A 23,692-nucleotide genomic window follows, 5' to 3' on the forward strand; every position below is an offset into this window, starting at 1 on the left:
CTTTCATAGCTCAACTGGAATTCCATCACCTCCACTAGCTTTGTTCAGAGTGATGCTTCCTAAGGCCCACTTGACTTCACATTTCAGGATGTCTGGCTTCAGGTGAATGATCACACCATCGTGGTTATCTGGGTCATGAGTGGAGAGGAAAGGTTTGACCATAGTGTGCACTGCATCACTGTACAGCCTTTAGCTCCATCAATAGGAAAATACTAGGTAATGCTTTTATAAAACTTTAAATGCTTTATTTTTTACTTCCCAGGACTTTATATGCATGACTATACAGACTAGTATGTGTTTATGTATGACTTAGGGGAGAATTAAGGTACACAATCTCACTGTTACTCATAACACAGTAATACTCATTGAAACGTTTCATTATAAATACTGTATATATCATTATTTATAAAAATGATACATTCAATTGTATCTTTGAACAGAAACACAGGTAAAACAAGGTTATGTACTCATTAGTTGACAAAAACCTATAGATTCTCAGAAACATACAGGAACTCAACCCTGTATTTTTGTCAACTGTATGTGTATGGTGATCTTACAGACATAATTACAAGGATAAGCTGTATTCTAGAAATCGAACATCATCCACACCATTTCCTTCAAGCTAATACATATAGAAGTACTACCATATGTAATGCTTCTCATTCTCTCAGATTAAAAATTTTGTATGCCGCAACTCTGGGAGGCAGTAATCCTCCTATTCTGTGGGGATCTTTTCACATTAACGGCATCCTTTTAAGCATAAAAATTTTTAATTTTTATGAAGTCCTGTCTACCTGGTTTCTAATGTCCCTCGTGCTTTGGGGGTTGTATCTAATGTACCTTTGTCTAACCCAACATCACAAAACTTACTCCTGTATTCTTCTAAGAGATTTATTGCTTTAGTTCTTAAAGTCTATGACTCATTTCAATAAATCTTTCTTATGTGAGAATAGAAAAATAGATGTACAATTAAGACCCAATATTTGAGAGCTGACCATTGTCTCATTTTCCTTGGACAGCATAGTTAAACCCAGTTGACAAACTGGGATGTAGCCTTTTGCCCCATCCCTGGGATCTGAGTCTGGGGAAAGGCTATCCAGAGTTCTTCAGCAGTCTCTCTCCTCCATCACCCTGCTTCTCCCTCTCTTCTTCACAGCTTACCAGCACCCCATACATTTGTTCAGATTCTGACCACTTTAAGGGTAACCAGGGAACTATTTTCTATCTTGTTAAATTGTTTAGTAAGGAGGTCTAAAATTGGTTAGCAGGCCAAATCCAGCTTAAAGACATATACTTTTGGACTTGAAAAGCATTTTCCATGAATTAAAATAGGTCACCAGCTTTTTATTATGATTTTGAAGAAATACACATTTGGTCACTGAGATGACCAAAATTTCTCATATACTCGGTCTTCATCCAGTTTCTGGCTCGTTATCTTCCAAAACCCTGCAATTTCTGAAATAGAGTGATCAAGGTGCTTTGTGTTGTATGAAGGTGACTTTTAGAAGCAAAGGATAGGTGCTGGTTGCCAGGAGAGCCAGCCTTGTGATTACAGGATTGAACTTTCAGTTCCCAAGCCCCCTACAGCCCTCCTCTGCCCCACCTCTGGGGAGGTACAGTGTTGTTGCAAGCTGAATCCCTCCCCAGTAGCCAGTGATTTAATGAATCATGTATATGTAATGACATCTCCATAGAACCCAAAGGACAGGGTTGAGAGATTCCCAGTTGGTGACCATGTGAAAATTCAGGAACTGTGCTTGTGGAGAGGTCATGGAAGCTCCACACTCCTTCCCCATGCATAGCCCTATGCATCTCTTCCATCTGGATGTTCCCTGAGTTATATCCTTATGATAAACCAGTGATCTAGTAAGTAAAATGCCTGAGTTCTATGAGTCAGTCTAACAAATTAATAGAACCCAACTTATAGTCAATCAGTCAGAAGCACAGGTAACAACTGGGACTTGGAACTGTTTTCTGGAATGCGGGTTGGTATGGTAGGACTAAGTACTTAACAGGTAGAATCCGGTGCTGTCTGGGTAGAGTCAGAATTGAGTTCAATTGCTGGGCACCGTGCTGTTGTCCAAGAATTGCTGGTTGGTATGGGGAACACTCAATATACCAGCACTTAAAAACTGAGAGATCGCACATAATCTAGATTTCCAACTTCCTTTGAAAAAGTAGAGAATCTGCTAAGACTGGGCACATAATCCCACCAAGCAGAAATAGGCTAAAACTGAGGAATCCCTTTAAAGAAAGATCTCCAGTTGGCCACAATAAAATCCTAATCCCCAAGTTTCCCGGTTAATTATTACTGTGTTGTCTTAGCAATAATTTACGGGATCCTTCCTGCTCTCATTCCCCAAAGTTTCTTCCCACTGTCCAATCTTGGGTTATCACATTTTGGAAATAGAAGATTCTCCTCTCTTGGGATACATCAGATATTGGAGGCTTCTAGGCACCCCACTCCAGTACTCTTGCCTGGAAAATCCCATGGATGGAGGAGCCTGGAAGGCTGCAATCCATGGGGTCGCTGACTGTCGGACTGAGTGACTTCTTTCACGCATTGGAGAAGGAAATGGCAACCCACTACAGTGTTCTTGCCTGGAGAATCCCAGGGACGGGGGAGCCTGGTGGGCTGCCGTCTATGGGGTCGCACAGAGTCGGACACGACTGAAGCGACTTAGCAGCAGCAACAGCAGCTGAGCTCTGCATCACTCTGGGTCCTAGAAACATTCTGTATCTTGATCTAACTGCTACCACTTCGTATAGTGTATGGGGCTTCCCTGGTGGCTCAGAGGTTAAAGCATCTGCCTGCAATGTGGGAAACCTGGGTTCAAACCCTGGGTCAGGAAGATCCCCTGGAGAAGGAAATGGGAAACCACTCCAGCAGTACTCTTGCCTGGAAAATCCCATGGATGGAGGAGCCTGGTAGAGAAACATTCTGTATCTTGATCTAACTGCTACCACTTCATATAGTGTATAAATACATACAAATTCATCAAGACACACATTCAAGATTTGTGTACTATAGTGTATATTATACCTAAACTAAAACAAAGTATTAGAGAATGGATGGGTAGTTCCTGCCAGACACTGAGTATCTGTCTGCAATGACTGGAATTATAGCAGTTGTGTTTAACTGTGACAATGGGGTAAACTAACCAAACCAGACAATCTAATCTGCTAAAAAACGGCAGAGTAGAAGATGATTTATGTCACAGAACACCATGAAGCTTCATGTGGACTCAGTGTTGAAATGATACATTTATTTCACAAACTTTATCAGCTTTCAGCAATCCCAGTGTATAATCATACAAAAGCTTCTGGATGCTAACATACAGCCTACAGAGTAGAGTTAAATCACATCTTTGGACAAGAATTTTACCATAAACTAGTTAAGTCGAACATAAAGGAAATACAGTTAAAGATATATGTTGAATTGCTGTTCGATTGTTAAGTCATGTCAGACTCTGTGACCCCATGGACTGCAGCTCCCGAGGCTCCTTTGTGCTCCATTTCGTCCTGGAGATTGGTCAAATTCGTGTTCATTGAGTCGGTAATAGTATCAAACCATCTCGTCTTCTGCCGACCTCTTCTGCCTTCAATCTTTCCCAGTGTGAGTATTTTTCAATAAGTCAGCACTCTGCATCAGGTGGCCAAACTACTGGAGCTTAAGCAACAGTCCTACCATTGAATATTCAGAGTTGATTTCCTTTAGGACTCTTTTGTTCTCACTACAGTCCAAGGGTCTCTCAAGAGTCTTCACTAAGTTAAAAAAAAAAAAAAAACACAACTCAAGTTTTTCTATTAGTTAAAAAAAAGTCCAGTTACTTTTTTGTGATCCTTTGTACTTTTCTTCTGTGACTACCCCTGGAAAATTGGTTCTCCTGGCTATTTTCAATCAGAAGCCAGAGTGCATATTGCTTTAAATCAAACAGCACTGTACGTGAAGTCATGGGCAGGTAGCCTTACACTCACAATGAAAACGCCCCTTTAAAAATGTCAGATTTAATTGCCAAAATTATTTTCAAAACAGCTAACAATAACAATATTGTTTTGTTAACAGATAACAAAACAGAAAAAGATAACAAAAACAGGTTAACAACTGTATTTTATACAAACCAGATTAGGTGGTTAAGGACAAGGTCAGATACTTAATTGTTGCAATCCTTTTTCTTTTCAAGGTCATGTTTTTCAGGCCTTTAAATGAAAAAGAAAGTTAGGGATTAAAAGAAAAATCAAAAGAGCTAAAACTGGGATTTAAAAAGCTCTGATATTTAATTCTCTCTAAGGATATAAATTCTCTTGAAGGAAAATGTAAAGGGCACATTGCAAGGCATATCTGCAAATTAAATTTTCAAGAGCCTCAGTGGCCAATGGAGTTTCTAGCAAAAGGTGGGGTGGAAGGAGGATTGGATATTTATTCCCCTGGCCTCTCCCTGGATGGTCCATCATTCAAGTGAGGTTCAACTCCTAAGACGAAGCCCTCTCTATCGCCACTGTCATAGACTGCTCCCTGCTGTGGCCCCTCAGGTCTAGGGGTGGTGATGGAGCCTCATTACTACTAGCTAGGGATACCACACTCTCCCTAGCCCTGTGATTTTTCATTACATTGTGAGTTATTAAACTCTCCTCAAGATAGCGTAATACGAAGATGCCATCTGTTTCCTGCTGGGTTTCCCTAAAACATAGCAGATTTCTTATTTTTGAAAGGCTATTAGCTCTAAGAAACAAAAGCATTAATATAGAATACAGTGAGACGATTTTCATGAGTGACTTGAACAAGGTGAACTTGCCAGGCTGTCACTTGTTCCTCTGCTTATCTTCAGAACTGTGGTAATAGTATTTTCTGGAACATGCTGTCTCCAAGTAGAATGTCTAAGCATCAACAGGGACTATTTTAAAAGCACTCAAGGAAGCTAGAAGTAAAAAATATGCCAACTGAAACTATCTGTGCTAGACACCTAAGGCAGAAGAATCTCTGCCTTTCAGTCTAATACTTAATCCAGAAAGTAACTTTCATAGTAACACATACAATAAAGCCAACAGACACTGTTTAGTAATATCAGAAACAAGGCCTGGAAACCACAATTAAGCCCAAAGAATGCTAATGCTGTATATGTAGTCTAAAGCAGTATTTCTAAAATATAGGTTTTAACAGATTTTGCAATCAATTCAATGGGTCATAACATTTTTTCAAATAACACATACTAAATAATTACACAGTAATGGACACAGAGTTCATCATACAAACCTACATTACGAGTACACGAAGTACTAATAACACATACTCTTTTTTTTTTTCCCCTAATAACACATACTCTTATTGTGAGTGGCGATCAATAAAGTTTGAAAGCCACTGGTCTGAAGAGAATCCTTTTCAAACAATATAATGATTAGAAGGATAAAGGCATGTTATTTCAGCCAACAACATCTCCAGTCCTCACAACACACAGTTTATGTTGTTCCCTGTACAAGCACATTAACAGCTGAAACAGGGAATGCCTTGGCAGCCCCATGGTTACAACACGCTTCATTCTATTTCATTTATCTTACATGAGGACTGCAAATGACAGCTTAAAAAGCACTGGCCTAGGGCAGCGACAGTCAGTATACAGGACTCTGCTCCTCTCACAGCTGCCTTCCTCGGCGTTTCCCTCACTTCCACTATGGTGGCAAGCACTCAAATCCTATTCCTTCTTAGGTTCCTGTGTAACTGTTGCCTGACTTCCACCACCTGGTGCTCCAGTGGTTAAAACTCAGGGCTCCCAATGCAGATCCCTGGTTGGGGAACTAGATCCTATGCGTCACAACTAAGACTCAGCACAGGGAAATAAATAAAAGTTAAAAAAAAAAGTACGGAGCAGATGTGAACACAGCCCTTCCTCACGTCCCTGCACTCACCGCCACGACACCCTGAGGAGAGCGTCACTGCAAACACCTCCGGCCACGGCCTGAGTGCCATGGAAGCAGCTGAGCGAGCATGGCAGGGAGCTGGAGGGTCACACCGCCCCAACCTCCTCACCCCTGCCGAGGCCCCCAACAGGACCGGGTAGCAGCCACCAGAAGCAGCGGCTGGAAAGCACACCCCGCCCTGGCTACCTTCCCTCACCCTTTCACCTCCCTGCTCGGGCTTCCAGGATCACCTCTCAAACTAACAACCTGCACTCAAACCTTCATCTCAGGGTCTGCGTTTGGATCAAAGCACACCAGTGTACACAGTGTTGTTTGGAACCAGAACTGCAATGAAGAGGAAGTTCTGTCCTATAAAAACTGATAACCTGACAGGAAAGCCAATGATTTTTTTTTTTTTAATATAAAAAACTCAAAACAAAACTATACTGTTCTGGGGGCTGGGGGAGAGGATGAGGCAACAAACTAACTGAAGGGTCAGCGAAGCTGTTTTAGGTGACTTGCTTTACCTCCAGTACAAGAGAGCTCTACCCAGAAGTCAGAGGGTGATAAGGGCTGTGATAGGTGCCGTCCATGTCCGCTTCTCTGGAGGCTAGTGCCCTGAGACTCCCCATACTTCACTATTTGCTTTACTTCTTAGATACAGGTTACGAAGGAAAAAAATGTCTACTGCCTGCGAAGAAAAAATTCTACTATTCAGCTCAAAATAACTCATATATGACAGAAAATATGAAGGGAGAAAAACTATTCTGTTCTTGAGACTGTGTTAATTATTTGGAAGTTACCTTTAACCTTTTTCTGTGCTAATGAAATACTCAGGCGTCAAAGAAAGTACTCAACCCAAATCTTTACTACAGATTATGATAAATTACTAATGTTTTCACTTAAAAACACATGTTAAACACGAAGTCTACTACATGTTGGGCTCTGCAGCCAACTCTGTGAATCAGGACTTTTATCAGAATCAAACAAGAAACCTATGGCTAACTGTTCTCTGCATCCTCCATTTTGACAAGTATTTCAGCAAAGACAGAACAGCAGGAGAAGTCCCTCTCTCAGGAAAGGAGTCACAAGAGCTACAGGTAAATGATGTCCTGGTACTGAAAACAACTTCTCCAACGTGGCAGGCACACCTGGACCTGAGCCTAGACTACTCACCCTGACCCAGCAGTTAGCGATGGCACTGCTGCAGGGACATCAGCTTGAGGTTTGTCTTTCTCATCTTGCTTGAACACAGATTTCGCTTCTTGAGATGTTTCACCCACTTCCTTAGTCACGCTGCACAAAGGAAGGAGACACCAAGTTTACAAGAGGTATAAAAAGAAATAAAATCTTTTAAAAGGGCCCAAATAACAAGGATAAACACCAGGCTTTCTGGAAATTCTGACTGCTGAATCTAATGATTAAAGTTTACTGTAACACTTCTAGACAAATTCCCCTTATTAATTTAACAAATGAAACAACAGCAGATGGAAGTCTGACATCTTTATAAAATCCCCTCGTGTCTGTCACATGACAGTCACCACTGAACCACAGCCCACATGTTGTCACTGATGTGAGGACTGAAGGGCTCTCCCACTGCACCTCACGTGCACATCAGTGCTCACGCTTAAGTCAAAGTGGGAACAGGGACGTGGAGTAATTAGGAGAAACACACTGGCATTATTTCAAGGAGAAAAGCAACAGTATAAACAACTGGGAATACTCTAAAGGCTCCTGTTCTATATCTAAAAAAAACCCAATGATGAAACAAAATTCCTTAAAATTGGCCACACAGGTAGTGATTTAGAAGTTGAAGAAAGTTACACAATTTAGAATCTCGTCCAATTTCAAACAGGAAAGTAAGGTTCTCAACAAAACTGACTCCTAAAACATCAAATAAAGATATGAATGGTGCCAGAAATTTCAGATAAAGAAGCGAAATGCCTTATGTGTGGGTTTCCCAAGTCAATAAAAACATCTGAGAATTCCATTTAAATGCCAATCTGTGTGTCGGACGATCCAAGATTATGATCATTGTGTTATCCTGAGTGATCAAAAAGGTCATTCAGAATTATGAGACAATCCTATAAATTCCAGATTTCCAAAAATAAAAGTTCTCATCTCTTCTCTTCTCCCCTCCAGGCACCTGGAGACAAGACCCGAATTTCCTTGCTGAGAACGCTCCAAGTCCTGCACTCAGTACTGTCACACACACAAGTGGCACAAAACAAGCAGTTCAAGGCTTACACTAAGGACCATCGCGGGCAGGGACTTCCCTGGCGGTAGAGTAGATGGGAACACACCTATCAATGCAGGGAACATGAGCTGGAGCCCTGACTCAGGAAGGTGCCACAGAGTAACTAAGACCATGTATCCTAACTATTGAGCCCAAGAGCCGCAACTACGGAAGCCCACACGCCTAGAGCCTGTGCTCTGCAACAAGAGAAAGTGTTAGTCACTCACAAGAGAAGCCGCCGCCATGAGGAACTCAGGCGCTACAATTACAGTCTAGTTGAAGTCCTCAACTAGAGAAAGTAGCAATAAAGACCCTGCACACCAAAAAATAAATAAATACATTGGAAAAAACCCACGAGTTTTCACTGGGAAAGACTGCTTTAATCTTGAAGGATGACTTCAAGCAGTGAAACAATCTGCTACTCCTACTCAAGTTCTTCTGAAGGCTCAGTGTTACTGGCAGCATTACGTACAAACTCGGAAGAGTCTTCTCTAATTTTTATGTATCAAAAGAACTTAAGTTGGAAAACTTTACTGGAAAAGATTAACTGAGTAAAAAAAGGTTTAATGAAAATAAAAGATTAAATTCATTGGAACACTGAGAACAATTCTGACATTTTTTTGTTTCATTTCTCTTAAACATTGCCAACAACAGCTTAAAAAGTACTGTCCTAGATTATTAATAAAGTCAGTCTGGAGAACTCTGCTCCCGTTACTCTGCTCCTCTCACAGCCGCCTTCCTTGATGTTTACCCCATTTCTACTGTGGTGGCAAGCACTCAAGTCTTGTTCCTTTTTAGATTCCTGGGTAACTACTACATGACTTCCACCACCTAGCTGCTCCGGTGGGAGACAAATGTCTGGATGAAGAAGCAGATAAAGAGTACGGAGCAGATGTGAACACAGCCCTTCCTCACGTCCCTGCACTCACCGCCACGACACCCTGAGGAGAGCGTCACTGCAAACACCTCCGGCCACGGCCTGAGTGCCATGGAAGCAGCTGAGCGAGCATGGCAGGGAGCTGGAGGGTCACACCGCCCCAACCTCCTCACCCCTGCCGAGGCCCCCAACAGGACCGGGTAGCAGCCACCAGAAGCAGCGGCTGGAAAGCACACCCCGCCCTGGCTACCTTCCCTCACCCTTTCACCTCCCGTCTCAGATTCCCAGGAATCACTTCTCACATGAATGACCTGCACTCAAACCTCTTTCTCAGGGTTTCCATTTGGTATAATAAGCAGCAGTGTACAGTGTTGCTTGGAGTCAGGGGTGCAAAGATAAGGAGGGCCTGTGCTGAACAAACTCATAACCTGACAGAAGAAGCGATTTATTTTTTTTAATGTAAAAACACAAAACTTCATTGCTTCGGGATGAAAGGGTGAAGCAACAAACCAACTAAAAGATCAGTGAAGCCCTATAGGTGACTCGTTCCACCCCAACCCCCACGAAGAAAGAGTGAGTTCTGCTCAGGAGTCAGAGGTGATCAGTGCAGTGATGGGAGTGGTCCATGTTCACCGCTCTCCAGGAGAGACCCCTGACTCCTCCTACTGAACTGTCAGCTTTACTTCTTACATGTAGGTTAAGAAGAAAGTTAAGTTTTCCTTCCTCCAAAGAAAGAATTCTCATGTACTACGGAAAATACGAAGGGAGAAAAACTATTAAGTTCTTGACTGTGTGTTAGTAAAATTATTTCTAAGTCTGTTTTGACCTTTTTCTGTTCCGATGAGATCCTTACAAGTAGAAGCAGGTACTAAGACCAAATCTTTCTTATAATTATGATGAACTGCTGACATTTTCATTCAAAACTTACTTTTTAAACGTGAAGTCTTCTGTACATTCAGCTCTGTGTCAACACTGTGAACCAGGAATTTTCTCAGAATCAAACAAGAAACCTATGGTTAATTTAATTCTGCACCCTTCCTAATTGGCAAGTATTTCAAGAAAGGCAGAACAGCAGCAGAATTCCTTCTCTCAGGAAAGGAGTCTCCTGGAGAAGGAAATAGCAACCCACTCCAGTATTCCTCCCTGGAAACTCCGTGGACAGAGGAGCCTAGCAGGCTACAATCCATGAGGTCACAAAGAGTTGGACACAACTTAGCAACTGAATATGAAATAGGTAAACCATATATTACGTCTTTCCAGTGTGTTGTTTTCCCTATGGGAAATGATCTGGTGTTTTCACATCGGTTGCATGTCCTACGTACTTAGTGTTAAATTGCTCGGGTGTGTCCAACTCTTTGTGATTTCATGGTCTATTCGTGGAATTCTCCAGGCAAGAATACTGGACTGGGTAGCCATCCCTTCTCCAGGCATCTTCTCAAACCCAGGGATCGAATGTGGGTCTCCAGCATTGCAGGCAGATTCTTTACAGTCTGAGCCACCAGGCAAGTCACTCACCTCTATGCACTTAATAGTAATACAAATCTAACCACTTCCTTCATTATATAAATCTCTTCAAAAGCTTCAAGTACTCTGGTGCTTTGCTAAGAGTGTCTTCTTGCAGACTCCTGGGCTCTTCTCTAACAATGTGGGCTCGGTGTTCTCTTGGCCTCGGTCTCCGCGGCTGTCACCCTCAGGACGCCTTCAGGATTCCTGTCCACTGTTGCATCTTCTGATTCCTAGACCTCATGTATATATTTGTTTCAAAAGAGCATTTTTTTTTAAAGAGGACATTCTCCAGTATTTTTCCAATAAAAAGAGTTTGGGAGATGAAAAACAGGAAAAAGAGTACTAACAGGTATAGGTAAAGGGCGCCACTGTACTCAAGACATCTTCTCCAACATCTCAGGTATGCCTGGGCCTGAGGCTAGACTACTCACCCTGACCCACCAGGAACTGAGGACACAGTTGAAGGGACGTTAGCCTCAGGTTTTTCTTTCTCATTCTGCTTTAAGACGGATTTTGCTTCTTCATTTGTGGCATCCTCTTCATTAGTCACTCTGCACCAAGGAAGGAGATACCAAGTTTACAAGAGAATAAAAAGAAACAAAATCTAAGAAAAGGGCATAAGTAACAAGAAAAAAACCACTGGGATTTCTGTAAATTCTAGCTGCTAAAACTTCATGATTAAAGTTCACTCAAACAGTTCTAGAGAATAGTCCCTCTCTCTGCAAAGACCAAAGACAATGAATAGCAATGAAGACCCAGGGCAACTAAAAATAAAATGAAATATCTTCACTGGCTACCACTGCTTTGACCTCAAAGGATGACTTCAAACAAAGAAACAAAAAAAACATTGTTACTCCCCTACCTAAGTTCTTGTGATGGATCAGTATTAACTCAGAGCGTAAAATACAAACTGCTGAACCTCCCATTCAAGACCACCCAAAATCTGGTTCTACTCTCTATCAGGCTTAATTTCTGTGCCCCTCTATTCTCTTAATCTCATGAATCTATCTGTCACCTCCACTGTATAATCACAAGGTATTTGATTTAGGTCATACCTGAATGGCCGAGTCGTCTTTGGTATTATCTTCAACTTAAGCCTGAACTTTGCAATAAGGAGCTTATGATCTGAGCCACAGTCAGCTCCAGGTCTTGTTTTTGCTGACTGTACAGAGCTTCTCCATCTTTGGCGACAAATAATATAATCAATTTGATCTCGGTATCGACCATCTGGTGATGTCCATGTGTAGAGACGTCTACTAGGTTGTTGGAAAAGGGTGTTTGTTATGACCAGCCTGTTGTGGTGACAAAACTCTATTAGCCTTCGCCCTGCTTCATTTTGCATTCCAAGGCCAAACCGGCCTGTTATTCCAGGTATCTCTTGACTTCCCACTTTTGCATTCCAATCCCCTATGATGAAAAGGACATCTATTTTCGGTGTAATTTCCAGAAGGTGTTGTAGGTCTTCATAGAACCGGTAAACTTCACCTTCTTCAGCATAAGGAGTTGGGGCATAGACTTGGATTACTGTGAGGTTGAATGGTTTGCCTTGGAAACGAACTGAAATCATCCTGTCGTTTTTCAGATTGCACCCAATTATTGCATTTCGGACTCTTTTGTTGACTATAAGGGCGACTCCATTTCTTCTAAGGGATTGTTGCCCACAGTAATAGATATAATGGTCATCTGAATTCAATTCGCCCATTCCCGTCCATTTTAGTTCACTGATTCCTAAGATGTCGATGTTTATTCTTTCCATCTCCTGCTTCACCACATCCAATTTACCTGGATTCATAGATCTAACATTCCAGGTTCCTATGCAGTATTCTTCTTTACAGCATCGGAGTTTACTTTCGTCACCAGACACATCGACAGCTGGCTGTCCTTTCCACTTTGGCCCAGCGGCTTCGTTCTTACTGGAGGTGTTAGTATCGGCCCTCCGCTCTTCGCCAGTAGCATGTTGAACACCTTCGGACCTGCGGGGCTCATCTTCCGATGTCCTGCCAGACAGCCTTCCCTGCTGTGTAAGAAACCTGCATGTGGATCAAGAAATAGTTAGAATTGGATGGACACAGAACAACAGATGGGTTCAAAATTGGGAAAGGAATTGTTGTTTAGGCCCTAACTAGTGTCCAACTCTTGTAATCCCATCAAGCTGGCAGGAACTTCATCTGTTCTCGTTTAGCTCTACCTTACAGATCTATTCTCGTAAGTTTAAACAAATGAGCAGGAGGAAACTCTAGGTATGTGCCTCTCATCCACAACAATCAAGAGTATTAAACTTTTATTGTTTTTCGAAACTAGTAAAAATAAAAAATAAAAAAAAAAACCTATGAATCAACAGGAAAAAATAACAGTAAGATGAGAAAATAGTGTAAGAATCAAACTTTTCTCCTAGTACTTTTATTTGTGACCTGACTTCAAAGGTTTTATTGGGGCTTATACTTCAAAGTTAAAGGAAGTTATAAAGGGAGAAATAGCTAAAGTCACCATGCACGGCAAAAATTTAAGTCGAACCAAGTATTTAATGCTTAACTCTTACATTTTCTTGTTTCCATTTAGTCAACCATATCATACTACCCCCAAACTATTACCATCTGTGAAAGGACCATTCTCATGTACCCTGACACAGGAGCCACTGTTTCCCTTGGGGCTTCCAAGGTGGAATCGGCCCTGCCAACGCGGGAAACATAAGTGACTCGGGCTCGATCCCTGGGTCAGGAAGATCCCTGGAGGACATGGCAGCCCACTCCAGTATTCTCGCCTGGAGAATCCCATGGACAGTGGAGCCTGGCGGGCTACTATCCATAGGGTTGCAAAGACTGAAGTACTGTTTTCCTTGAATTCAAGTGTTAAGTCTTTCAAAACATTAAGAGAGGTTGGAATGAGAACAGATATCTAACACCATTGAGAAAGATGTTTCTTTTTAGGTGGTCCAGGGTTAAGAATCCTCCGTGCAATGCAGGGGACAGCGGTTTGAACCCTGGTCTAGGAAGATACCACACGCTGCAGAGCAACTAAGCCCGTGCGCCACAACTACTAAGACTGCGCTCTATAGCCAGAGCTCTGCCTCAGAGGAGCCGCCAGAGAGAAGGCCGCACACCGCACCAGAGAGGAGCCCCTGCCCACCCCAACCAGACGAAGCCTGAGTGCAGCAAGGAAGACCAGGGCAGCCAACGAATACAGCAATTAGTAGTAAACAAGAGACATAGTGAAAGAGAGATGTGCTCTTTTAAAGAACTAGTTTTGTCACGTTACCTGACTTCTTCACCAGCAAGAGGTGATTTGGTGAGTTTAACTTCTTCTGCTTCTTTAGGTTTCTCTAGCTCTTCTGCTTTGACCACATGACTTGCACTTGTCTCTTCAGTTTCCTCTCCTGTCTATGAAAAAGGTAATGCAGTAAGTTTCATATTTGGATGAAAACTGAAAGATCCATCCAAATATATTGTTTCCAGCTAGTCTTAACATGTATTTCCATCTTTAAGTACTCACTGAAAACTGATTTTCTCTCACAGAGAAAGCTTTGCTTTTCACTTAGTAGAGTTACTATTAAAAGGCAGCTACCTTGATTTTTGCTGAAGCCTCACACCTTAGTTTGTAAATTGAGAAAATCTACCTAGGGAACTTCTGGCATTTATGAGGAAACATTCATCCTATTCACCTATAAACTTACTTTGCTTTGTGTACTCGGAGGCAGTTCTGATTTTGGTTCTACATCACTGACGGAGCTGGCCAGCACTTCATCCTCCTTTGCCCTGGCATCCTCTGACTCAGCGCCTTTTTCCTGTTCTGCAGCTGCATCTTCCTTCTCACTAATATTCCCTCCAGATTCCCTGTTGGCATCCTCCTCCTCCTCTTGGTCTAGTGAGAGGCGACCTTGTTTTCTCTTCCTAATCACCAACAGTCACAAAGAAGAAGAGAAGACAAACAGGCAAAATAATTTGTTATCCCTTCCTGAATTCCAAACATAATGTTGCAAACCTAAGAAAACTCTTAAATTGGGGACTAGTGATTAACATGCATGATACAGTGAGGGGGAGAGATAAGCTGTGATTTTGTGGAAGGAATAAAAAGAACTGGATTCCTACTGTAAGGATTTTCCTAAAACACTTAGAATCAAATATACTGTTCTAAGTTAGGATCAGCTATTTTTACCAAGAAAACACCCAAAATCACCTTACAAAATCAACTGGTTCAAAGAGAGAGCTCTAAGAACAAACAAATGTCAGCTATTTGTGACTTTTTAAAAGTCATTTCATTTGAAGGACAGAGATTGAAGAGAATCTTAGATTTATACACACTGCTTTTGCCTAGAGTTCTGAGGGGGTGAGGTACAGGGAAGACTTGTATCTTCTGTCTGAAGACAGGAAAGATGGAATACTGAAAAACTCAAGGACAAAAGCACTGGGCTCAAGACTTAAAAGAGTAAATGCTTAAGACTATTCTGGCTACAAGGAAATCATGTAATATTCAAAATATTTTTTTACAATCTACTTTTTGTTTCAATGCTCAGAAGACAGAAACATCAGTTAGAGAATAAAAGACAGATCTGATTTACAAATGTACATGTGTACAAAGACACACACAAGCGGTGCAGCCAAATAAAAAGATTATTTAATTGAAAATTCATTTTAAGTCAGGTGCACTTATTAATTACACATCGAGTTTTTAAAAAATTAAAGCTCAAGAATTTTTAAAGCTTTCCAGAGAATAAGAATGTAATTCCAAAATACCACAAAATGTTCCCTTCAATGAGAAAAAGGTTAGAAACACTGGCAGCAAGAAACATATCATCAGATCAACCCCATCAATCTCAATGGCTGTAACAGCCCATGACTTCAGGGCCTTGAGGGCAGCATCACCTGGCCAGAACGCTCTCAGCCTTTCTTTTTGTCCCTTTGGTTTTCTGTGTCTCTTCTTCGCCATCCACTTCATCTTCCTTCACTAATTCATTTGTATCATCTTCATGACACTCTCCACCTGAAATCATGTAACAGGGTGGTCAGACAGACAGGAATAAAGGATTTTCACGTTGAGATGACTCATTTTCATTAAGAAAAAAAAAAGTCTAGTACTTTCCCTTGTTCTTCACCAGACTAAAATATCATTTTCTGAGGGCTGTCCTCGTTTCTGAAGACTAGGCTACGTTCCCCCAGTCTAGGCCTCCAAGACAGTCCATATTTTTCTCCTGAACTCACTCCATTTATACTTAATGTCTGCAATTCCTGCTGTGCTCCACACACTATGAGGACACAGCTGCACAAGTCTTTAGCAGTATATGCTGACTGAATAAACAGAAATTCCAAATCTACTACTGTACTTGTCAAAAAGAAACTGATGTTTCCACCTGATCTTGGACATCTTTCAAACTAACCAAAAGATACCTTGTCTTATCAATAAAAGAGGTTTAGAAAAAGGCTTAAAGACTTCAAGTTAGACATAACAAAAAGAAACACATCAATTTCCCATCTTCAGACACTGACATTCAGGGTCCCGAACAAGAGTATTGTTTGGATGCCCAGTCTGACCACATTCTATGGGTAACAACCAAAAGATCCTGGTACACACACAGATTCTACCAAACCACCAGATTTTGTTATTACTTCACTTAAGCTTTTACAGAAAGTATAATATACCCCAAAGCACACAATATAACGTAGAGATCAACGAAATTATACAAAGTGAACACACTTGTATAACTAGATCCAGCTGAAGAAACAGAACATGACTAGCACTGCAGAAGCCACCTGGGCCCTGCTGCAATCATCAGGCACCACCTACATCCCACAAGGAACCACATTCTCAAGTCTAACATCAAGGAGTAGTTTCATCTGTTTTTGAGTCTTAAGCAAAAAGCCTACAATATGTACTCTTGCCTCCAGCTTCCTCCACTCAACATTCTAAGTCATGCTTCCTTACATGGAGCTGTAGCTTATTCACTGTCATCCCTAAATATTATTTCACTGTATGACTATACCACAATTATCCATTCCTGCGTTATGGACATTTGGTTTGAGACCATTACAAAGCGTGGTATTTTGAATATTTCTCCAGATCCATTTAGTTTTTAAATGTTTAACTCACGACGAACTAGGACCACCAAACACTCGAGGAAAGCCTCTAATGTCAAAGGCAAACTGAAAACAAACAGAAAGGAAATCAGAGGAAACAAAAAAAGGGGGGAAAAAAAACACCCTATATAATTAAATCTCCTCAGAGGCATCCAGAAAAAAAGGATGACTAAAAAAAATTAATTAGAAAAAAACTATTAGAAAACTCTTAAAAACTACCAACATGACAGCAGTTTAGGGGAAGGAAAAAAAACAACAAAACAAAGATGATGAGAATGAGCTAGCCATAGGAAAATCTGTGAAATGAGCATTTGAGGTCAACAGAATAGTCAATACATGGGTTCTAAAACTAAATCAAAGTTGGTATCCTAGACAGCAAATGCACATTGAGTTTTTGAGTAAACTCCGGGAGTTGGTGATGGACAGGAAGTCCATGGGGTCACAAAGAGTCAGACATAACTGAACTGAACTGAATATAAATAGAGTATAAAAAGGCAAAACTACAAGGAAAAACAGAAAACTAAGGAAAATCACTATCAGTAAGCGTCAACAGAACACAGGAGAACACAGTGGGATATGCAGGGACAGAAGCAAGAGCTCTCTGTTTATCTCTCTGTAGAATTCAGAAAATCCCTTAAATTAAGCAAAGTTTAAATAAACAAACATAATCATCAAAACGATAACACAACACACTAAGAAAGGGCATTGGAGACTAACGTCTCCACGGGCTTTACAGTATTTTGACTGCATACCCTTAGCAAAATGCATTCTAGAGACAAAAAAATGTTCTATTCCTATTAGTAATAACAGTGTTGGTATTTTGAAAGTATTTCTTTTGTATTACAGGTAAAAGCAAGGAAGTTGTTCTGCTAATCATATTAGGAATATAGACCTTCAGCACATGAGAAATGACACACAATTATAAAACCACCTTAATGAAATTAAGTGAAAACAAATGTTAAAACTGAATTTAAAATTTAGAACTCTTTTTAAGGTATTTTCTAGCTCTGTTTACTGAAACAGAATAGAAGCAATATCACTCTAGTTGTTCAGTCACCAAGTCCTGTCCAGTGCTTTGTGACACCATGGACTGCAGCACAGCAGGCCTCCCTGTCTTTCACCATCTCTCGAGTTTGCCCAAGTTCATATCCATTGAATTGATGATGTCATCCAACCATCTCACCCTGCTGCCCTCTTCTCCTGCCTCAATCTTCTCAGCATCAGGGTCGTTTCCAATGAGTCAGCTGATCGCACCAGGTGGCCAAAGTATTGGGGGTTCAGCTTCAGCATCAGTACTTTTAATGAGTATTCAGGATTGACTGGTTTGATCTCCTTGCAGTCCAAGGGACTCAAGAGAGTCTTCTCCAGCACCACAGTTCGAAAGCACCAATTTTTTAGTGCTCAGCCTTATTTTCCAATTCTCACAGAATTGAAACATTTATCTTTTTTCCCTCTACCTGGCTGATCCTACCAGTACCACATGCTTGTCTCAAAGATTAATCCATACATAAGCATGCATGGTCAGTACAATGAAACTGCAAAGAGCTCACTGAATCAGTTATGGCTTCTTTGGTCGCTTGATTATTGCAACTGGATTACAAGTAGTTACACTAATCATTGTTTAAATTTGTTCCTTGTTTTCAAATTGTGCTTTGTGTCCCCAGCTGCGCTGTTATTGTCAATGTTAATAGCTGCATTACTTATATCCTATTTAATTAATAAGAATGCTGTCTCCTGTAATAACCAATGTGTAATCGGGCCTCAAACAAAACTTCTATGGCTAAACATTTTGAGAAAATCACACTTATAAACATAAAATAATTGTAATAGCATAATTCTAGGTATGATAAGGAGCAACAAGGGAAAATGTCTCCTGGATTATAGTCAAGACAGAATCCAGCGAAATTTTCATTATTCATGGAGCCTGGTCCAAAATTTAACACCTGGAGGGGCACATCAAGAATTTTTGTCTAAACTGGGATGAGCCTCCCAGTGTTGTGGGACAAAAGCTGTTCATGGACAATCTCCCAAATATTGGTCAAATTCCTGATCAAGAGGGGAAGACTTGAGAAATGAAATCAGCAATTGCAGCCCTTCAATGTGAGTAAATGAACCCTGAGGAAGAGGAATATCTAAAACCTAGCTGGCATCAGACTGCAAGACTCCTTTTGGTGAACCCTGAGGAAACTGGGAATACAGGATTACAGGCTCCCAGAGAGGTGATGGACCTACCAAGGAAATAATTTTAATGAGCCCTCTTGCATCTCCCCATACATAGAAAAGTGCTGAATTTCTTAAATTGAGATACTGTCTCTTGGATCTGAAGTTCAGTATCTCTACATCAACAAGTGTAAAGTAGACACTTTCCAAAGAGGAACAAAAAGAAGATAAATCTCAACATTCAGAACACTGGCGCCAAAGGTGGACATTCCAGCAAGATCCACTGACAAACAGAACGCATGCTCTCTTTCCAAGTCTGTGGAATGGACGCTGACAGCGGGGAACTGTTGCAGAGAAGCCAATTCTAATTCCTTAATCTGGGAAACTTTCTTTGACTTCCTTTTCGCTGTTCTCGTTATTACAATCATATCCCAACAGCCTACCTCAGAGGACCCTAGAGCTGGACTGACTGAGCGACGAACACTTTCACAGGACCCTGCATGCCCCTCTGCCTGCCTGTGAAACTGAAAAGCTTCTGTTCCGCTCATAGAGATAATCTGGCCCCACTCACCTGTGAATAGCTTAAAAAGAAGAGATGAGTACACCCCTTCCAAAGGCTGGCCCTTCCCAGAGATGCTTTTTAAGACTGAACACCCTTTTTACTTCACTTCCTCACTGCCTCTCCCTATTCTGTCCTTTGGCTTTAGTTCCTCATTGCTTCTCTGTCTCCCTCTCTCTCCAATTTTATAAAACAACCTGGCATCCAGACCCCAACAAATTAAGTTACTATGACAAGTTAAGAATGCCAACTTTAAATAAAGTTATACTCCTTGCCTCAACACCTCATCTCTTGGATTCATTGGCCTGTCCTTTGACAAGCAGAGCGAGCTTGTACTCAGTATCAGATTCTTTACCACTGCACCACCTGGAAAATCTTCTGGAATTTAAGTCCATCCCAGCTACTATTTAGGTGAGTAACTTTAGGTGCCTCAGTTTCTTCATCCGTAAAATGGAGAGCATAGAAACATGGACCTGGTAATGTTATGTGATTGAGCTAGTAATGAAGTAGCAATGGAAAGTCCTTAAAACACACAAAAGGCATCTATGAAAAACCTACAGCAAACATACAAAGAACAGTAAAACACTCATGTTTTCTCCTTAAAATTGGGAACAAGGCAAGGATGTGAATGCTCGCCACTCCTATGCAACACACACTGGAACTGTACCCAGTGAAATAAGGCTACCAAAAGAAAGAAAAAGTATGCCTACTGCAAAAGAAGAGATAAAATGGTTTCTATACACTCACAGTATGATCTATCTTCTGGGGTAGGGAAGGGTAAAGGTGGTCTTGGAACTGTTAATTTTAATGGTAGTTACATAAATCTAATAAGCATTTCTCAAAAACTCACAGAACACTGTAAGAGTAAATTTTACTGTACAAAAGTTAAAAGTAGAACTATTTAGAGCATCATCATTATTATTATTTGACATTTATGAAGTGGATTTATTGAGAGAGATATACATTCCACAGACAGAATGCCAACCATCTCCAAAGGAGAAAGGGGCCCCAGGTAATGGGGCCATCTTGGAAAGCAAGAGCGGTCATGGGAGAAATCCACAGGGTACAGGCCATCTCAGAAGGCAAGAGGCCTGAAAGCATTATTAATATCTATAGGGCATTAAGACACTGCACTCATGAAACAAGAATATGATGTTATATAGAAGTTTTCAAACAAAAAAGTTCTCAAAATTAAAAATATCCAAGGGCTACATCTTGATGCCCAACCCTGGTTATGAGGACAACAACAAAACAAGCACATGTTTCCCAGTGGCTTCTGCAAGTTTCTGGTCTACAACATCAAACAGCTTGAAGGGTTGCTGACATGCGACCAATCGTACTGTGTGCTGTGACTGCTCCCAACACCTCCTCTAAGAACCTCAAAGTAATTGTGGAAAAAGCAGCCCACCTAGCCATCTAAGTCACCAACTCCAATGCCAGGCTGCACAGAGACGATATTTATGGATAGCTTATGGAAGGAGGAAAAAAACTCAAAAGAAAAGCGGAATGTTAAAATACTGAAATATTCTCATAAAGCCAAAAAAAAAAAAAAGAAAATTAAAAGTAAAGAGGATAAAAATAGAAAAAACAAAGTATCAGTCCATAAGGTAACATAAGAGTCAATATATAATGATGATTACTGAAAAAAATGAAGACAACTGTCCTTCCCCAAATTTAAAAAGTTACAGAAGGATGGATATCACTGCAAAATATCAGAAACAAAGACAAGATTCTATCTATCACCTTCCAGAAACAAACATTTTATATAAGTGAGTAAAAACTATCAACAAGAGACTTTTTAAAATAAAAACACTGGAAACTTAGAAAATAATGGGACAAAAACCTTCAAAATTCACATTAAAAAATTATTATAGAACACAAAATTCCATACCAAACTACTAATCGTGCCTGAGGTCACCTGGTTATTTTTAGTGATGGTCTCCAAAAAAAAAAAAAAAAGATTCCATCATGCAATTTTGTTGAAAAAGTTATTTGATGATTTATCCTCATTTTGGTGGAACATGCCAAGAAAGAAGACATCATGGGACCCAAGAAACAGGGAATCCAAGAGAAAAGGAAGATAAATGGAACATCCAGAGAGGTGGTCATGATGATAGATCTTAGGTTTAAAACTGATTAAAAAAAAAAAAACAAGCCAAATTGGAGCAGGTCCGAAACAAAGAGGGACTTCAAAATAAAGGATGATTAATAAATTTAAATATGTTGAGAGGTAACTCAAACAATTTTCAAAATTCAGAATCGAATCAGTGGTAAGTATATAGATGACTAAGCAACAACAAAATGAAAATTATTCACTACAGAGAAAACTAGTGGAGCAAAAACCATTAACACTGCGGGATGTTTACAAAGTCATTACAAAAAAAAAAAAAGGAAATACTTAAATATTAATAGTCTAACCCAAACTGAGATAGGAACATTGGCAGGCTGGGGAGGTGGGAAGGGTCTGAAGGTGAAAAAGTGTGTGCTGGCAGAGAGGGGAAAGACTGAAGGAGGCGTTAAAAGAAGACCTAACATGAATAGGTTAAGTCAACAATCGATGGAAACACCAAATTTTACAAGAAAACAGTTCCTTCTAGGGAGGACTGACAGGGATGAGAAGTGATGGAAATGGTTCAGTTTCAAAATAAGCCTTTCAGAAATATCTGACTATTTTTAAGCAGGCTCATGGTAACTTCGATTAAAATGAAAATTAGTTTTTAAATGATCACAGTGGACGATATGGAAAGACCAATGTTGGTGCAGTGAATCTTAGTGATTATCGGCTCCCCCCGACGCTCAGTGGGTAAAGAATCCGCCTGCGACGTGGGAGAACACTGGAGACTCCGGTTGGATCCCTGGGTCAAGAAGATCCCTTGGAGAATATAATGGCAACCCACCACCCTATTTCTACCTGGGAAATTCTACGGACAGAGGAGCCTAGGGGGGCACAAATAATGGGGTCCCATTGAGTCGGACCCACTTAGCGATTAAGCACACACATAAACAAATGATAATGGCAACTCAGTAAGAGCGAGACTGGTGAGGGAGTGATCAGAAATGAATCTTATTTGTAGACTCAAACAGAATTTAATGACTGGTTGGAGCAAAAGTGAGAATAAGGACAACTGCCAAGGGTTTTTTGTTTTGTTTTTATCCTGAGCAATTGGGCGGGCAGATACATCTAATGAAACGGGGAGCCTGGGGAAAGTGCAGGATGGCGAAGGGGTAGGAATGGGTGACATTTTGGCCCGATTCTATTTTAGAAGCATATACAAAAACAAAACAAAAAGGTCCGAAAGGAGAACCATGAGTATAGAGATTGCAAAGAAGTAAAGGACATCACTACGTGGACTTTTTAACCAGATCCCTGTTGAGGACAAAGTGAAGACATATATCTGGGACGTGATGCTAGCTAGCAATCCCTTGGGGACGGAAGGTCTGGGGATAAGACTGCCTTTCAGAAGAGTTCAGGGTCGCTAAGGGTACGCAATGCCAGACCGCCGTCAGACTCCGAGGTAGGCTTCTCACGCTCCGAATGGGGAGACAGCGGAAGCCAGGCCCCGAGAAGCAGCTGCGCGAAACGTCGCCGAGCACACAAGCCGAGCCCAGGGGACCGCGCTGGGCGGGCAAGGCGGAAGAGGACGCCGAGCCGCTCGAGAACACGCCCGCCGGGCCAACGCACAATCGGCAAAGCGTGCCTCAAGCGAGGCGCTGGGCGGGGCAAGCCGCCGTTCGCCTCAGGTAGAGTCGCTCACCCAACGGCACGCAGTCCTCGTCCTTCGAAGTGGAAATGTCTTTGGAGTCGAATTCCTCCATGTCGCTGTCGCACGAAGCCCACAGGGACGCAGCAGGGACGTCCAACAGCAAAGCTCCAGAAGGGACCGTAGACTTGCAGCGTGGTCGATGGCGCCTGACTCCGCAACTCCCCCCAGCCCCGCAGAGTGTGCGCAGGCGCAGAGCGTACCACGTGATCGAAAGGCAATACTTCCGGGCCAAAGGCTCCGGCTTGACCCTGCTGGGGCGGTTGGAAGAACGCGGGCTCCGGCCTGAAGCGGTGCATCCTGGAACTTGTAGTGCTCAGAGCTCAGCTGTTTTGATCTGTGTATGCTTAAGACTTCTTTTGCCCATGAGAATACAGATTACCTTCGCTATTCACAGGTTGGTATTTTTAAATTGGCTTGTTATAACTTATTGTAACCCCTCCAAATCAATATTCCCTGTGATTTCTAGGGTTATTCGCGGACATGCGCAGAGTGAAAATTTGGAGTGAAAATTTTAACCAGCGGTGGGTTGTACCGAAGATGGATCCCACAATCCGCTGTCTTACTTCAGCTCTTCCAGTGTAAATAAATATCTTCACAGCCTCTTCAGTACTGCGTTTTTTTCATTTT

The 23,692-nt window shown here is 41.4% G+C and overlaps 1 protein-coding gene across 1 annotated transcript; it reads right to left on the bottom strand.

Moving 5' to 3' along the window:
- Nucleotides 1-3,245: 3,245 nt before the first annotated feature.
- Nucleotides 3,246-23,225, bottom strand: LOC128062966 (craniofacial development protein 2). The gene is made up of 8 exons (XM_052655474.1): nucleotides 23,057-23,225; nucleotides 15,374-15,491; nucleotides 14,185-14,401; nucleotides 13,770-13,891; nucleotides 11,570-12,544; nucleotides 10,946-11,065; nucleotides 7,072-7,191; nucleotides 3,246-4,200 (listed from the first exon to the last, which is right to left on the bottom strand). Exons 1-8 carry the CDS (start codon nucleotides 23,115-23,117, stop codon nucleotides 4,155-4,157), a joined length of 1,779 nt encoding a protein of 592 aa, XP_052511434.1. The 5' UTR covers nucleotides 23,118-23,225; the 3' UTR covers nucleotides 3,246-4,154.
- Nucleotides 23,226-23,692: the final 467 nt, after the last annotated feature.

This window comes from Budorcas taxicolor, chromosome 18 (genome assembly GCF_023091745.1).
Source record: "Budorcas taxicolor isolate Tak-1 chromosome 18, Takin1.1, whole genome shotgun sequence".
NCBI classification, from domain to species: Eukaryota; Metazoa; Chordata; class Mammalia; order Artiodactyla; family Bovidae; genus Budorcas; species Budorcas taxicolor.

Coding starts and splice junctions, on each gene's coding strand:
- LOC128062966 (XM_052655474.1), bottom strand. CDS start 23,117: ATGGAGGAATTCGACTCCAAAGACATTTCCACTTCGAAGGACGAGGAC. Junction 15,492..23,056: donor CGAGGACTGCGTGCCGTTGG/GTGAGCGACTCT, acceptor ACATGATTTCAG/GTGGAGAGTGTCATGAAGAT. Junction 12,545..13,769: donor CTTGCTGGTGAAGAAGTCAG/GTAACGTGACAA, acceptor ATCCACATGCAG/GTTTCTTACACAGCAGGGAA.